Raw genomic sequence first — 18,248 nt, 5'->3', positions numbered from 1 at the left:
CTGGGATGTGAGAATGTGGAATAGTAATAGTTAGAAATGAAGTGATCCATGAGCTTAATGGATCTGAATAGGATGAAAAATACATGTTTTGTAATACTTCCTTCACATTATGAGTGTAAAGTGTCTTTAAAGACCAGCTTAGTGACTTAATCTTATCTTTGGTTTTCTTCATCCTCCTCTTGTACACCACTTGACCCACTTGAACTTGTACCACCCTGGAAACTATCTCTGGAAGACTCTCACTCTTCTAGGAAACATCTCGCACCATGTGGACTTTCCGCTGCTTGTCAGGGAATTCTCATCTCATTTTGTACTTTCCTGCCTTTTGTAAACATTTTTATCTCTGAGCCTGTTGTGAGTCTTCCAGTTATATGATTAGCTGTGACAGATATGCTCTTATTTTAGTCAGTTTATTAATCCACATACTACTAAACAGCGTTTCTTGCCTCTGATATACATAATTAAAATGATTGTGTATAGGTCTTAGTCAGCTATGCTCATGTGGAACCATCTGTTTAGACTGGAAGACTTCAAATGAAACTGCAATTGAGGTTTAAGTCTTACTGATACTATGTTAACCTCAGCTGCATCCTACTGAAACCCTAACATAAATTTATCAGCATGTTTACAGATTTGTAACACATCTACCAAACGCAGCTTGACATGATCATTTTTCTTTGGTTCAGTCATAAAGGGGGTGGGTGTCTAGTTGGATGTCTTTGTCTCTCTTTGATGTCATTTCAAGCACTGACACGTGCCAAATATACATTTGTATTGCTTACAACACTGAAAATAACCCTTTCATTGCTCATCTTGTTAACAATTATAATGGAAAAGCCTCTTTAAACTATTTATTTCTCACTGAAACTTTTTTAATAAAAACTAAAAACAAATAAACATTAAACCAACCCAAAAAAGGAAAGAAAAGCTGACAGGAAGTCTGGTTTGTCAAAACGTTATGCTGCTTCCTCATTGATCATTTGAGAGAATCATGACTCGTGGTGTAGTCTTGTTTGCGCTACTTTTGTTCTACATAATAGAAGTACAAGGTAAGAACTTGTTCTTTTTTCACAGCTACTGTGTTGTTATTTTTAAAGAACTTTACACAATACAAATCAAATAACAAAAATGCTGTTTTCAGTAATGCCTTTATTTTAGTCATGATGCTAATAAAATTCAAAATGATACAGTAAATTTAGTTTCTACTGAGATGTTGATTTAGTAGTGTGAATATCTGCTCACATTTGTTGTTGGGGCATGGGGGGAACAATAACATATCAATACTGCCTTACTAGGATAATCTACTCAATATTATCAACATTGCTTTGAAATAATACAGTCGTTCAAATGTAGTATGTACTTAAAATATGACGTAGAAACACAAATGAATCATAACTCTGTACACTAGATACTGGAAATACTACAAATATAAACTTTATGAAAAAATGAAAAATAAAATAATCTTTTCTGTTTCATATCAGTATCTGTATGTCTGGCTGTATGTTGTGCATATTATATGTATATTATATTTGTCTCTGTGTCAAATGAATTTCTGCTGCTGCACAGCAAAAACCCAACGAGTTGGAAATAAAAAATTTTTCTTCTGCACATTTCGGTATTTCCTTTGCCCTGTTTGAAAAAATATTCAGAATTGTTACACATTTGAGTGGAACCAGCTGTACGTTTGCTGGCATGACTGTCAGAAGATGTTCTTTTAATTTTTATAGCACCAATTCATAACCAGTCAGACAGGCACAGTATAAATTTCTTCATTAACAAACAGCAGACTCATGAGCTGACGCTAAAATTTTTTTGGTCCTCTTCTACACTTTGCACAGGTCAGCCTGTAAGGTTTATTTGGTGGCTTAGTTTGTAATAATGCTGCTCCCCTCGTAACAAATCTTGAGCTCGACCAGAGTCTCAGTGCCCAGCAGTTTGTATGAGAAGGGTTTACTTCTCTATTAAAAACATAACGATTCTATCTTGATCTGAATTACCTCACTGAGAGAGACAGAGAGAGCGCTTTCTCTTCCGTATCTTTATCGGGTCTGCTGGAGTTTTATTCAGTAATTTTTGCTGCTAATGCCAGAATGCTGGTTATTACTGACGTGTACAGGCTGGATTTTATTTCTCCTTAAATTATGGCTCAAAGTTAGTATCACCCTGTGACTTTAGCATCACAGTAATTTACCTCACTGTCTCAATCTTCTCTTGATTTATCTCTTATCTCAGCTAATCTGAGGCAAAAATGCATTTATGAGGATACAAACTGTATTATACTGAGCCTTAAACACACTTTGATCAGTTAATAAATATCTTAATCTTATTTTAGAAATCTTACATCAATCTTGTTAATGCAAGACAACAACTTGACAACAAGCAGCTTTTATTACAGCAGCATTAATTTAACATATTGTTTTTAAATTTTTTATATCATTTAGCACGTTATGGAAGGAATTTGAATATGGAGTTACAGTTAATGTTTGAATAATCTGTGCTACTTTGCGCCACCGTCCAATCATTTGTTTTCATGAATGCTCAGCTGGTCTGACATTATCAATTATGGGACTGCATTTTCTCCTCTTATTTAATAAAGTATGATCACAGTGCATCCTTTGCTAAAGTAATAAATTAATAAAGGAAGCACTGAAGCTTCTTTTCCTTTGGAACTGAACAGAGCAAACAATTCTTAATATGTCCACCACAGAGATACTCAGATAGGTCACTTGAGTCATTTAGGGACCTTCTTAAGCAAAATGGACTATTTGAAATGACCCAAGAAGTTTCTTATTTTAGCAATATTGCATAGATGAAATAAGGCAGTCCTACGTTTTTTTTTTTTAATGAGTGCAATACTGGGTTACTGGAGACCACAGTAACCCCATTCATATAGGGCTAGGGATATGATCTGCTTTCACCGATTAACAATAAATGGGTATCATCTTCATAACAATAAAAATAAATCCAGTGTTTCATATATAAAATAAATATGAACCCAGTGCAGTAGGTATTCTATTGCTATATTTTGATATCTGTAGTACAGGTCTCTAGACTAACTTTTTGCCACAGTTGCACTGGTGCACCTAACTTTTTCTCATAGGTGCGCCAGCACAGAAGTTAGGTGCACCCAAATTATTCAACTACATCTCTTAACACCGCAGTTTTACATGTTCACTTTAAAACAAAATTGCTGTCTATATAGACAATATTGATTTGTGAATGATTAACTAACAATCTTGTCAACACAAAGTTCTTTATTTGGAGCACAGTTCTACAGGACAGATAAGTTACCGTATTTTTCGGACCACAAGGCGCACTGGATTATAAGACGCATTAAGCGAAACAAAACTTTACTCAACTCATTCTTCTTGCTTCCTCCACTTCCGTACCATTGATTCATTAATGTTGAATTCTCTCACAGCTCTTCTATTCCCATGTTCTACTGCGTGACTGATAGAGTTTGAAATCCGCTTCGTAAGCATGTCTCTTAACAGCTGCCATTTTGGGGTCCTTATGAACATAGAATACGGTAATATTATGTGGAAGCACGGCTCCGAGAGGCTCCTGACTGCGGTAGCCATGTTGCTCCGACAATCCGTCAAGCGGTGCGGCTTCGCAGCTTACCAAAGTCGTACTAAAACATTTTGACAGATTATTGAGCATCGTGTACCATATAAAATCACTTTGTGATCAGTAAGCACAACCAGAACTGATACATAAGGCGTCCTTTTGAGAAAATTTAATGATTTCAAGTGCGCCTTATTGTCAAAAAATACGGTACTAAAAAACTCTTGTGCTTTAAGTGCTTCATTGAGCTGAAATTTAAACTTAAATCTCAAGATATATAAAATAAAAAGAAAGTCAGAATTAAAAATGCTTCAAAGCCTTCGAACTGAACATCTTATCATGGGTCATGGGCATCTGAGAAGTTCCGCCCTTGGCTATCTATGATTAATTTAGGCCACGATATGGGCATGATGTGTGTCTGTTGTTGACCACACAGAGACTTTCAGAGTGGTGCGACCTAGGATTTTTTTGGTAGAACATTGGAACATTGGTGGAATGTGCAGCTGTTGTCGCGTGCTTTTGGATTGTTGTGGCAATTGCCTACGTCATTTCCTCTTTCTGCGCATCTGTGCAGAGACACGTGTGACACACAAATTGATCGAACAGTGCAGCACGGATTCGGTGCTGCGACGCTTCAGCGGCTCATTCAGCTAATCTAAGCAGCACCTTCATAATTGGTTTAGGCCACGAAATGGTCAAGTTGTCTGCTGTTGGCCAAACAGAGACTTTGAGAGTTGCAGAAACTTTTTTTTTTTTTAAACTGGAATGGCTGGTCGCACCAGTGCGACCTATGATTTTGTTTTTATTCGCACCATTGAGAATTTAGGTCCCATTTGCGACAAAATTGGTTGCACTCTAGAGCCCTGCTCTGGTAAGATGTTGGGATCGGCCGTATCACATGCTGCAGTGAGGTCTAACAGGACAAGCACAGAGGCCAAAGAATCATTCATTAGTGCCATTTTGTGTTATAATGAATCTCTGCAAATGCTCACATAGCTCTTTTACAACAACTTGTTATTTATGTATTTTCTTAAAGGAAGATGACACTTATCCATAAGTAGCCAAGGCTTTGAGAATGGGACTTTTATGAGTTTATTTGCAGCCATCTTAAACGCCTGTGATAAATAAAAAATAGAATATAATCAATTTATCATATCCCCCCCAAAAAAACACAACAACAACAACAGAGCAAAACAAAAAAAAACCCAAACTAAAGCAATAATTAATGGCAAGACTTATGTGAACAGGTCCAACAAACAGCAATTACTGAGGTTATAGCTGAGGGAGATCAATGAGAGAGAAGCAGTCTAGAAATATATCCGAAGTTAATAAATATGGGAAGGCTGTGATTAATTATTTTTTATAATAAGTAGCACAAGGCTTAACAGAGCTCGCAGTCTTTGCCAGCAAGGTACAGTGTTGAAAAGAAATGTGTGACTATTTCTTATTTTTCCACCTGAATATTAATGATTACTTTATTATTTTTTTCAGACAACAGTCTTCCACATTGCTGGAAAGCCACTTCCTTTTTAGGTTATTCCTTCTAAATTGTATGAAGGAGAATCCTTGATGCAGTTCCCTCTAAGCTGCGCGCGTGCGCAATTGCGCACTGCTGGCACGGTCTCTGCGCACAGAAAATCTGCGTTGCGCACGAAAAAAAACAAAAACTAACCTGAATTGAAATTAAAATTAAAACTTTAACGATTCAGTTTTGCAGTGTTAGTCATTAAGTGACTGGCTGCTCCTGTATGGGATTAGAGCGATGCCACCTTTCCCATAGTCCAGCCAATGATGCGATTCACATTCGTATATACGCAGCTAATCAACGTGGTTAACAGGCTATGACAGCGTCCTCATGTGCCGACACCGGAGTTTTAGCTAGCAAAGCGGCGTGGCTGATGTGGAGTGAAGCCACGTTAATGACAACATGTACAACCATTGGAGATGTGGTTGTACATGTTGTGGACTTTATACCAGTTTTTAAAGGCCACGTAAAACCAGAGTTATGATAAAAATATATGTAATGTTTGGTTTTCTTCCTGAATACTATCGTTGTTTATATTTACTGCGGGAAGAAACAGCAAAAACGGCGTTTTATAAGGAAAACGCTCGAAAGCGCTCTCGCTGTGAGAAAAGCCAAAACCAAAAAAACCCCACCCTTTCCTATTGGTCGGAAAATGTACCATGTCAACCAATCAAAAAATGATATGGCAACAGTTGTTTAGGAAGGGGAGGGGGGGGGGGGGTAGTTTTAGGAGTGTTTTGAGATGTGACAGATTTGCGACGTTTAGCGCAAATCTTGTGTAGTTAGTGTGTAGTGTAGTCAATAGTTTTGTTGTGTGTGTCAGAACAATGAGGCGACTGCTGAATGTTACAGGTGTTACAGGAGTGATACATCTCCTGTTGTCAGGCCTGCAGGTATCAGGCTGTGATGTTCTCCTTTATCGCATGGTCGACAGAAATTATTTTTTGGAGTGGCGCAAATAATTTGTGTGGCATCAAATTTGATGCAGAACAGCTGATTGTTCTGTAAATAGTTTGAAATGTTTATTTTAAAAAAAATCAAAAAAACACCTTGGTTGCATTTTTAGGTAAACAGCTGCAAAAAACTTTGTTGTTTGCAAAACTCAGTAACTTTTTTGAAGAAGTAACTATATAATTAATTTTCCAACATTGGTCATTATTTACTGTATTTTGCAGACAGAGAGTTACAGGACTCTCCCAGACCACAGACTCATACTCATAATACAAGTCAGAGCTTTATAAAAAAAAACTAAAATAGAAAGTTGTGTTTTCAAAATTGGACTTTAAGTTATTTTTACTTCCAATAGTGTTAACATACTACACAAGCTTTTTTTTTTTTTAAATTTTCATTGTAAGTGGGCTAAAGCAGTTAATTAAAAGAAGTAATTAGAAGAAGTTTGTGTGTTCGCTCAGACACATGAAACATTAGAGGGAACATTGGTCAAGAATTTACACCAGTGTCCTGTTATATTTTAGATAGCAAGGAGCAGACGGTCGAGTTTAATAAACTCCACCGACACAGCGGTGACGCAAATCTGAAGGCTAGACCGTCCAATCTCACAGCCGTTTACTTCCGGCCTGACCTTCTGAGGACCCGGCCCACGTAGACCGCGAAGGCCGGCCCATGAATTTGGACATGACGATTTATCCTTCGTAACCCAACCTATCCCAGAATGCGGCCAAAACATTTGCGAGATCTCGCAAAACTTTATGTTTTTTTCTCCCATGTCCCTTGCAGGGCTCCGTATTTGGTTGATGTATAAACTAGAGTGAAATTCTGTTTTCCAGATGTGTTTGAGGATTTTGGCAGTTACTAAGACTTGATTATTAAAATCATTCACCACCATGAACTTTGACCAAATATTCACTAACTAATACATAACAGTTTTCCTCTTTGGTGTATTGGAAATCATTTTGAATATTTTTTATTTATGAATTTTGAGGGTATTTTGTTTTCTGGTTCATATTCTGTGGCCTGTGAGAACACAGTGTCTGTAGGGATGGGGTCTTGGTGGGCATTTAATGAGGACGTAAGCAGCTGAGAGATATGTAAGACTGCCTCTCTACTTCCTGGTCTCAACCCTGCATAGATATGTTTCATGTGGTTTGATATATTCATTCATACCGTGGGATGTAACCTGTAACTCCAAACAACCAGGTTTATCTGCCGTGTGAAGCCCACACCATTTTCTGGAGATCGTAGACAGCAAGCAGTTGGATGTGACTAAACAATAATAAAAATAATCAAACAAATAAATAATAAAAAGCTGCATTTGATTTAGGGGCATTGCTGTTGTATTCTCACTATTTCGATGTTCTGTCAGGGTACTGCCAGGGTAATACTCTTCTGGTTTTTAAAGCGTGATCTATGTTTGAGCCTTGTATAACGTTTGCGATATTGTTTCTTGATCCTTCTGTTTGCTAGCTTTGATTCGAGTTCTTGGTTCCTTGTTAGACGATATTAATTCCCTTCTGTCTTCAGTCTGTCCCAGTCTTCCTTTCTGGAACAGACTTCTTTTCATGCTTTGGCTTCTGTCTGTGTCAAGTTCAGGTTTCCAGGTCAGTGTTAGTCATTTCCTTATTTACTTTGGTGACCAATTGGCTCATGTCTTCTGTTCTTCTTCCGGTGTCTAATTATTTGTTTCAGTTATCTTCCCACCTGTCGTGTTTTCCCTTGTTATGTATTGTCTCTGTCTCCTCTTGTCCTTTGTTGTGTCCTTCCTTGCAGTCTGTTCTCCATGAAGACTCATAGATTTACCCAAAAGTTTAATTCTGTTCATCTGGATATAAAGGTTTTAGTAAGAGAAGCATTTTGTCACTCATCCAAGTGACAAAATGCTCATGCTTCATCCCGAGCACTTAGGTCTTCAAGTCAGAGGCTACTGGTGGTCCCACGTACTAGGTTTAAAACACGTGGGGATCGAGCTTTTCAGGCACTGGCACCTAGGCTGTGGAACTCTCTGCCGTTGTCTTTACGCTGTCTAGACTCTACTGACTCCTTTAAAAAGCAGCTGAAGACATTTTTATACAAACGGGCTTTTAATTAATTTTAACTTGTATGACTGATCTTATTGTAAAGCACTTTGTGATTTTTATCTGTGAAATGTGCTATATAAATAAATTTTACTTACTTACTTCTTCAGTCTTGGATCAGTGATGAAATGTTTTTTCCAGTAAAAACGCTGCATCCAAATGAATAGAATCAACTTTTTGGGATTTCCTTACCTGGATGATTGACATGCATCAACACACTTATGTTTTCCTTGTTTTTCAGTCTGCATTATTCTGTATTATGTTTAAGTTCAGCAATAAAACTGCCTTAGTTTACCTCCCTTGTTTTCAAATCCTGCATTTGGGTCTGACTCTGCCTGCCTCACAGTCAACACTGACATGTTTTTTGTTTTCTGGACAGGAGAATGAAATACTATACCACAAATTTTTTGTGATCTTGTTGTCATTATATTAAATTTTTCAATATGTAGCTTCATGCACACAATTCTGACATTAGTGTTGTTAAAGTCTTAATTAAAATTTTAATTGTTTTCTTTTAGGTCTCCAACATGTGTTTGTGCTGCATGGAAAGGACTTGCGCTTGGATACAGAGAAACCTGTTACACTTGGCGAACAGACAGATTTGTTCTGGAAAGTTAATTCCAGTAACAATATAGCTAAATGTGTTTTTAATAGAGATCCATTCGTGTATAACGAATATCCAGGAAGGGCTGAGCTGTTTGGACCAAATTGCTCTTTGAAATTAAAGAATGTTCAACACAGTGACAGTGGAGATTATAAAGCAATTGTGGTTGGGGATCGAGACCAGCCTGTGGCTGAATACAAGGTCATAGTTCAAGGTAGGTTTCTATTTTCATTATTACTTTGAAATGTTGACACGTCATAGGCCTGTTTTTAATACTTTCACACCTCTTGTTCCCCAGATCCAGCCACTCCTGCCAAACTGACAGTGGAGTCTGTGTCCAAGAGCTCAGACTCCTGTAACCTGACTGTGACCTGCAGCACAGTGGACTTTAACATCAGCAGTAGTTTTAGATGTGATGGTAAAAACTGCTCTCATGCAGGAGAAAAGGCCACAAAAATTTTTTCCTCTCTAAGTGTTTACCTGCAGCAAGACACCATTTTCTGTAATCACAGCAACCAAGTGAGCTGGAATGAGACTAAGAAGCTGCTCAAATCTTACTGTGAAACAGAGACAGGTGAGAATGACGGTCATAATGAATGAAAAACTAAAATAACCACATTCTAAAGACCTTGCTGTGTGATGTTTGCATGTTCTCCCCATGTCGAACTACTTCTCCAAAAAACATGTAGTTTATGGGGTTAACTCAACTGATGATTGAATGTAGGTGTGATCTAAACACCGACTGAATGGTTGTCAAAAAATCTGTATTGCCTTCTTAAAGAACTTGTTTAAGCAAACTGCCACAACCAGGGATGTGAAATGTAATATTGTAGTGATCAGTAAAAGATTTACTGCTATAATACTTTTTTCTTCTTCTTTGCAAATAAATCCCAGTACTTAACCAAAATTTCTGTGATATAATTAATTTCATTACAGCTCCCAGTGGAGCCACCATAATTGCAGCTTCGACTTCTGTTGTCTTCTTGATTCTCTTCATTACCCTTTGTGTAATAATGAAATGTAAGTTCCAATATTTGTTTTTAGTGTAATATGTAGGTAATATTAGGTAATATGTAAAGTACACAAAAATTATATTTTGCATTTAAGCACACAGTTTATACAAATACACATTTCTCATATGATTAGGTAATGGCAGGAGCCCAGATGAAGATATACTTTAGTACAGCAGTAAAGATCTATTTTGTGTATGTTCTGTGTGAGTGTGTTTGTAACTGTGTTGATTCACTGTGGAATGGGAGATTTAAGCTGTAAATAAAAAATGAATAACAATATTAAATAAAAATAAATAACAACAAAGCCATTAAAATTATAAAACAAAGACGGGGAAGTGTTCAGAAGGAAATTCTTGAATTAATTTTGTCCCTAGCTGTACCAGTGTACATGTTAAAGTATAGACTTGGAAAACATTGGAACAGTAAACATTGTTTTGTTAGCTTTAGGAGGTCGTGTAATGATGGTTACAACAATTCAAAGGCAACCTTGATGTCCACCACCCATTAAAGACAATTGAAATTTGCATTATCTATGTAAAGATGCAATTTGTCTATAAATATATCATAAATATACCTCAAACTACTCAAATATTATAAAAGATGATAAATGTCAGTGTTAAATTGATATGTAGTGTATATTCTGTGACTATGTGGGGGTACAGTTTTGTCATTACAATAGTATGGCTGCTGTTCTTGTCTGTGTGTGTGTGTGTGTGTGTGTGTGTGTGTGTGTGTGTGTGTGTGTGTGTGTGTGTGTGTGTGTGTGTGGGACTATGACAGGTTCCATAGGCATGTTTTTTCACACTTAATGAAAGCTATAAAAATATCAAATTAACTTTGACTGCAAAGAGGGATGAGTTTATTTTTCTCTCTCACTTTTTTTTTAAAGCAGACTGATCTGTTTACAGTCTACTGACAGAACAGGGTTTTTATCAAAAAATTCTGTTTAACTAGCATGCGTTAAGATAGAAAATCGGGAATAAATATTATTGTATTAGTCCAATATATCACTTCTGTTTGGCTACAGTGAGATCGTTTTTTATGTACTAAAAAAATCACCTAGTAGAAGATGTAAATGTAACACTTTAATAAGGAAATAAAATTTATCCTGCAAGAACTTAAATTTCAAGCAAGTCAATCTATATTTTCTATGACTGACTTACAGGTAAAAGTAAAGGAGGGAACCAGGAAAATACTATATATGCGGTTCCTGAGGTAAGCGGAAACTTTTTTGGAAAAACAAACCAAAAAGAAAAAGCAGAAGAAGAACCTCTCCCACTTTGCTAGTCAAACTGTAGGAACAAATGGTTTAATTGTGAGTAATTAAATTATTGAAAACAGATTTGTTTCTGTACAAAATCCTTTAAATTTTTAACTGGACTAAATTCTGCAACTACACATGAACAAAACTGTTTCACAAACTACTTTCTAAAATCAACCCCATCTCCTTTCTACACCAACTGTTCCATCTAGTTTGTTGATGCAGATCCAACCTTATGCTTGTTCTTGTCACATTTAGACATCACCGTTTGTGATATTTTCTTGCATTCAGACTTCCTGGCTTATTATTGTATAACACATGTAAGATAAAGTAATCATGACTATGACATTTTCCTAACAAAGCACTTTTGATTTATTTCCAGGACATCATTCCAGGCCAGACTCAAAGTCAGACTCCCGCAGGACATGAATCATGTAATTCTCCAACATCTACTTATGCTTTGGTGGAGTTTCATACTGGACAAAAATCCACTAAGACTGAAAACATCCCCCAGCCAGAGACAGTGTATGCTCAGGTGGACAGAGCTGCAAAGCCCAATTCTACAGTCCAACAACAAACACCCAGAGCTGAAGAAAACCAATAACTGTATTTATAATGATCAACAGAGGTCACTGATGTACCATGTGTGCAAAATGTGGATGTTCATGTTACTCTGACCAAGAGAGAAACATATTAATCAGAAAGCATATGGATCTGTTCACTCACATGTAGCTCACTTTACACACGAGAGGCTGGTTGCTGAATGATATTGTGGTCTAACTTAAAGATAGCTCAATTTTTATCTTAATTTGAATTAACAGAGCTAGTTAACCCAATTTTTATTCTTTCAAAGTCTTATTTTTGAGAAAATGAAATACACAGAGTTTACAGACATACCAACAAAGTGGGTAGACTCAGCTGAGAACCAATGAGTGTATGTGCCTGCAGAATATTGTGAAATATCTGCAATATTTAGTTTGTAATGTTATTACATTAATAACAGTACATTACACGTGTATATGTTTCTTTTTATCATATATAATGGTTGTTGCATCAGTAAATGTGTCCGCACAAGCATTTCACTGCATCTTGTATGATTGTGCATGTGACAAATAAAGGTTGTTTGTTTGTTGTTGGTTTTGTTTTTGTTTAATTGTACTCTAACTGCTTTGGATTTGTGTATAATAAAACCAGTGCAGTGCTCTTTAACTTTAAAAATATTCTACAGTCTTGAAAATGTGAAACTATTTATAGCCAGGTAAAAATGGCAGAAGTCTCAAAGAGGAGGAGAATACATGAACTAACACAGTACATGTAAGTCTTAAATGAGATGCCAATCTATTTGAATGCATTTAAACCATTTATAGGCAGATTAGTTAACATCCCCTTTATCACACTGTGCAACACAGCTAATCATACAGATAAATAGACTTTGGTATTAAATTACCAATGGCCATTTTTTCAAACTTCACAAATGTCACGTGGTTGTAAAAAACAGTAGCCATAAGTGTATAGTCTGTATGGGCTTGTGTACAGTTGTGGCAGCGACGGAGAAAACAAAAGCAATTTTTTCTGTATTTTTTTGTTTGTCTAGTCAGACTGACTGCAGTAATGATGTGTTTTCTTTGTAGCGGTTGAAACAATAAAGAGATGAACACCAAGTCAGTTTGACAGACCTTCACGTATGTACATGGATTCCTATTACATGCAATAAGGAAGAACATCAAGACGCTTTTAACTACAGTATATAGTGTCTGTCCCCTTTGTCCATACACATTGGCACCTGTATGATAACCCATATCTTCTAAAGGTCACTGATCACATGCTTCCCACTTACGATTGGATGCCTGTAAATGCACCTGAAAGCATATGTCACATGAACCACATGAAACCAGATGCATGTAACACTAATTATAAGTGCATAGGTGTGTGTGTGTGTGTGTGTGTGTGTGTGTGTGTGTGTGTGTGTGTGTGTGTATACACTTCTCAATTTCATTTGTTTTTTCACAGATGTCAGAGAAGCCTTTGTATTATTTTTGATCAGCAGTGGTTTTCTCCTTGAACTCTCCCATGGATGCTATTTATTCCACAGTCTCTTTGTTTTGTCAAATCATGAACTCTGACCTTCACTGAGACAGGTGAAGCTTGGAGTTCTTTAATGCTGTTCTGGGTTCTTTTGTGACATTACTCTTGGTGCGCTCTTGGAGTAATGTTGGCTGGCTGGTCATTCTTGGGAAACTTCAGCTTTTCTCCATGTGTGTATAATGGCTCTCACTGTGGTTCACCTAATCCCAAAGTATTAAAAAATGTTTGTAACCCTTTACAAAATAATAGATGCAAGTGACTTTGTTTCTCAGGTGTGGTTTTTTTGGGTTTTTTTTAGATTGTGGCATGGTTTGTTGCCTTTTGAGATCTTAGCCTGCTTCAGTTTGGCAGACAGGTTCTCTTTAAGTGAATCACCAGTTCTGCCATTAATCAGGCCTGAGTGTGTTTAGTGACACTGAATTTAGTTTTCCAAAAACTGATTAGCATCACTTGGCTACTACTTAACCTCTTAATTCTTAGGCAATAAGAGTGTACTTTTTCACATTGCTATATACTAGATATTTTGAGCATTGTCCTGATGTAAGTGAATTCATCATTTACAATTTACACCCTGGTAACATCCATGTGACATGACTTTAGATGAAGTATCATAGTTGTGGGTCTGGTAACACAGTGTTTATGTGTTTTTGAGTTTGGTTAATATTCTTTGATTTAGTGTCATTCGTGATTTTACTTCTCTTAATTGTTTTGTGCTTATGTTATAGTTTTTAGTTTTTAGGTTTCTGTCCCTGTGTTTCACATTTCTTGTGTTTCCGTGTTCCATGTTCCCTCTCTGTCTTTCCAGATCAGTCAATCCCCCATGTTTGTCTCTCTCCCTGTTCTCAGTGTTAAGCTTGTGTGTCTGCGTCCACATCTCATTATTTGTCGTGCTTCCTGTTTTATTTTGATAGTCCTTGTCCTGTGTTCACTGTATTTAGTTTTGCCTCCCCTTTGTCTTGTTATGTCACATTTATCCCACCTGTTCCCCATTCTCTCGTTTTCCTGTCTGTGTATTAAGTCTTCAGTTTTCTCCGGTTTGTTGTCACGTTCTCTGCGTTAGCTCTTGTCATGTCCTCCAAGTTCAAGATCCTTAGTTTCTCTCAGTTTCCCTTACCTTAAGAATGGTTTCTTTATAGCATCTTTTCTACTGAGACCACTTACATTTACAGATGTGGACAAAATTGTTGGTACCCTTCAGTCAATGAAAAAAAAAACTCATAATGGTCACAGAAATGACTTTAATCTCACAAAAGTAATAATAAATAAAAATTCTATAAATGTTAACCGATGAAAGTCAGACATTCAACCATGCTTCAAAAGAATTATTTAAAAAAATAAATGCATGGAAAAGGGCTGGACAAAAATGATGGTACCCATAACTCAATATTTTGTTGCACAACCTTTTGAGGCAATCAGTGAAATCAAATGATTCCTGTAACTGTCAACGAGACTTCTGCACCTCTCAGCAGGTATTTTGGCCCACTCCTCATGACCAAACGGCTCCAATTGTTTCCGGTTTGAAGGGCGCCTCTTAGCCATTCTTGGGTGTTTCTGTGTGTTTTGGGTCATTGTCCTGTTGCAAGACCCATGACTGTGACAGAGACCAAGCTTTCTGACACTGGCCAGCACATTTCTCTCTAGAATCCCTTGATAGTCTTGAGATTTCCTTGTACCCCGCACATATTCAATACACTGTGTGCCAGATGCAGCAAAGCAGCCACAGAACATAATAGAGCCTCCTCCATGTTTCACAGTAGGGACAGTTTTCTTTTCTAGATATGCTTCATTTTTCTGTCTGTGAACCTAGAGCTGATGTACCTTGGCAAAAAGTTAAATTTTCACCACATCTGTCCACAGGACATTATCTCAGCATCCAGCAGCTTTATGGCTTGTCAACATGTAGTTTGGCATATTCCAGTCTGGCTTTTTTATGATTTGTTTTCAACAGTGGTGTCCTCTGTAGGAGTGTTTAGCTTATTTTAGAGTTTAGAAATGTGTTAACATAGAATGTAGAACTATTGTAGAGATACTGCCCTTAATATAATAAAGGCCTCACTGTGTCGTGAACTTAGGAGTAGATGGTAGGAGACCCCTCCCCCACTTGAATTGTGAAAGTAAAACAGAGAGCTGAGTGGAAATTTCCCAGAGAATGTTTGGGTGGGGGTCTCAACATTTGTAACTGGATAACTGTGGTCTGGAAGGGAGATGGGTTTTATGACCTAGGGAGTTACCTACACCCACAGTGTTTTAACTGTCACGCACACACATCCACACGCACTCATGTGCACTCACACATACACACAGGTATGCGTACACAGTCACACACGAGCACTCACATAGACACGCGGGAACGCGCACATGTAGGCATTCATGTGCTCGTGCACATAGACACAGACAGAGTTTGCAGCACACCGTAGGGGGTTTTATGATGGGGTCGCTTCTATAAAGCTGACTGTAACTAACAAAGGGGTGAAGATTTTGGAGAGGGACACCGGCCTCGTCTTCCCTTCTAGAAGTGCATGCTTAAATGAAGATGAATAAAGATGAATAAAGGTTTTGTGAAAATAACTACTGAGTTCCGGTGCCGTCTCTGGATGCCTCGACGAATAAAAGAACCGGGGTAAAACTGATTTCTCAACACCTCCTTGGTCGTCTCCCATGTAGTCCACTTTGGCTCAAACAACGATGGATGGTGCGATTTGACACTGATATTTCTTGAGCATGAAGTTCACCTTGGATCTCTTTAGAAGTCTTTCTGGAATCTTTTGTTACCATTCAGATTATCCGTCTCTTTGATTTGTCATCAATTTTCCTCCTGTGGCCACATCCAGGGAGGTTGGCTACAGTCCCATGGATCTTAAATTTTGGAATAGCATGTGTACCTATAGTCACAGGAATATCGAGCTGCTTGTACATTGGTCTTCTAGCCTTTACCTTTAACATGCTTGTCTATGATTTTCTTTCTAATCTCCTGAGACAATTCTTTCCTTCTTTTTCTCTGGTCCATGTTGAGTGTGGTAGATACCATGTACATAGTGATTACCTGGAGCCCTATATATAGGCCCACTGACTGATCACAAGATTGTAGACACCTGTGATGCTAATTAGTGGACATACCTTGGATGACCATGTCTCTTTGGTCACATTATTTTCTAGGGGTCCCATCATTTTTGTCCAGGCCTGTTTCATGCATTTATTTTTTAAATAATTCCCTTGGAGCATGGTTGAAATCAGTGTCTGACTTTCATCGGTTAACATTTATAGAATTTTTGGAAAAGGGTGGAGTGCCGACTCCGGGTCAGGGACGAGTTCCTGCCCCAAGTGAAGGAGTTTAAGTATCTCGGGGTCTTGTTCACGAGTGACCTTTTCCCACAATTTAATTATGTTATTTTCATACCTTTTCTCTCAGTGCAAAACAAGAGTGCCACTATCTCAAAATAAAATTTAAAAAAAAAAAAAAGATGCAGTAGAGGGTTTATCTTATGTTTTCAAAATTCTGAATTGATTTTCTCTCAAATTTCTCTCAGAAAAACTTAATTTTACTGCTTTAAATGAGTGGACACTTATTTAAGTAGCTGTGTTCACCCGTTTCCTTTTTCATAGGTCTATGTTTCAACACCTCTTGCAGCTTCAGCTTATACATACAGTACATACAGATGTACAACCTACTGCCCTCTGTCTGTGACACTGAAGTAATGTCACACAATCAGCAAGTCTGTACTCTTTCTACGTTATCTCTTTGCCCCCCTCTTCTTTCCTTTTTTTGATCTGCTCACCATGCAAAAAGAAAACAAACAAACAAAACAAAAACTGAACCAAAGAGGTTAAAAAAACAGAAGAACCAATACGGAACCGAAATGAGAAGCTTGAAAGGACCAATAAGTGTGGTTTGACAAAACATTATGCTACCTTCTTCATTGCTCAGTTGAGAGAATCATGACTGGTTCATTTCCTGGTAAAAACCAAACATGTACTGTAATAGTTCAATTAGTAGCACTACAACTGAAAAGTAGACAAACCTGAATCGTTTTTTGTGACCTGTATGTTGGTAATGGTGTTTGTATTTCATGTTTTCTGTCATGCGTGATTGCTGTTGCTGCTTCAGAACATAGCACTTTATGTATGTGAAGTAAATTTGTACCTTGAAAAGTTAAGATGAATGTGTGTTAAATTTTGAGTCTACTAAAAGCACTCAAACACTGAAAATCATTGAATTGTTAATTTTAAAAACAGTTGATTAATTTTTAACAAATCAAACTGTAATTTTTTTTGTATGTCTCTGTAGCTTAAATAATATTAATGTGTCCAGATATGCACAAACATTAAAGGAACTCTTCTTTATGTAAAAAAACGGTAGCCTACTATTCCTTGAACACTTGCAGAAATCACAGACAAAAAAGTGGAACAGTAGGGTACAATGCAGGTGAGTGCTGGGATGTGAGAATGTGGAATATTAATAGTTACAAATGAAGTGATCCATGAATTTAATGGATCTGAATAAGATGAAAAATAATTGTTTTGGAATTACATTATGAGTGTAAAGTATCTTTAAAGACCATCTCAGTGATTTATTCTTATCTTTGCTTTTCGTCATCCACCCTGAAAACGATCTCTGGAAGAACTCGCTCTTCTAGGAAAACTCTCACATTATGTGAACTTTCTGCTGCTCATAAGGAATTCTCGTCTGCTTTTGCACTTTCCTGCTTTCTGTAAACATTTTTGTCTCTGAACCTGTTGTGAGTGTGCCAGTTATGTGTTTAGCTGTGACAGATATGCTCTTATTTTAATCAGTTGATTAATCCACATACATACAGCAAAAAACAGCATTGCTGGTGTCTGATGTACATAACTAAAATGATTGTGTATAGGTCTTAGTCAGCTATGCTCATGTGGAATTGTTTGTTTAGACTGTAAGACTTAAAATGAAACTGCAATTGAGGTTTAAGTCTTACTGATACTATGTTAACCTCAGCTGCATCCTACTGAAACTCTAACACTACATTATCAGCATGTCTGTACATTTGTAACAAATCTATAAAACGCAGCTTTGCTAACATGATCATTTGTCTTTGGTCCAGTCATAAACGGGTGGGATCTAGTTTGATGTCTTTGTTTCTCTTTGATGCCATTTCTGACACTGACACATGTCAAAGATACATTT

The 18,248-nt window shown here is 37.2% G+C and overlaps 1 protein-coding gene across 1 annotated transcript; it reads left to right on the top strand.

The window, feature by feature from the left end:
* The first annotated feature begins 21 nt into the window (after nucleotides 1-21).
* Nucleotides 22-12,601, top strand: LOC147308009 (uncharacterized). Its single transcript, XM_086271390.1, has 6 exons — nucleotides 22-1,049; nucleotides 8,643-8,942; nucleotides 9,027-9,302; nucleotides 9,665-9,748; nucleotides 10,907-10,956; nucleotides 11,385-12,601. The coding sequence occupies exons 1-6, from the start codon at nucleotides 992-994 to the stop codon at nucleotides 11,604-11,606; spliced, it is 990 nt and encodes a 329-aa protein (XP_086127516.1). The 5' UTR covers nucleotides 22-991; the 3' UTR covers nucleotides 11,607-12,601.
* The last annotated feature ends 5,647 nt before the right edge of the window (nucleotides 12,602-18,248 follow it).

The sequence above is a fragment of the Aulonocara sp. 'chitande type north' Nkhata Bay genome, linkage group LG18, assembly GCF_057382095.1.
Source record: "Aulonocara sp. 'chitande type north' Nkhata Bay isolate Kocher_YH1m ecotype deep benthic linkage group LG18, A_spYH_male_GT1.1, whole genome shotgun sequence".
NCBI lineage: Eukaryota > Metazoa > Chordata > Actinopteri > Cichliformes > Cichlidae > Aulonocara > Aulonocara sp. 'chitande type north' Nkhata Bay.
Note: the sequence above shows the minus strand (reverse complement) of the source record. Positions and strands in the feature narration are given on the sequence as shown.

What these genes read in the sequence shown, in the direction of transcription:
- LOC147308009 (XM_086271390.1), top strand. Translation starts at nt 992, where the DNA reads ATGACTCGTGGTGTAGTCTTGTTTGCGCTACTTTTGTTCTACATAATA. An exon ending in ATACAAGGTCATAGTTCAAG is followed by an intron (nt 8,943 to 9,026) that starts GTAGGTTTCTAT and finishes CTTGTTCCCCAG; the next exon opens with ATCCAGCCACTCCTGCCAAA. An exon ending in CCTTTGTGTAATAATGAAAT is followed by an intron (nt 9,749 to 10,906) that starts GTAAGTTCCAAT and finishes ACTGACTTACAG; the next exon opens with GTAAAAGTAAAGGAGGGAAC.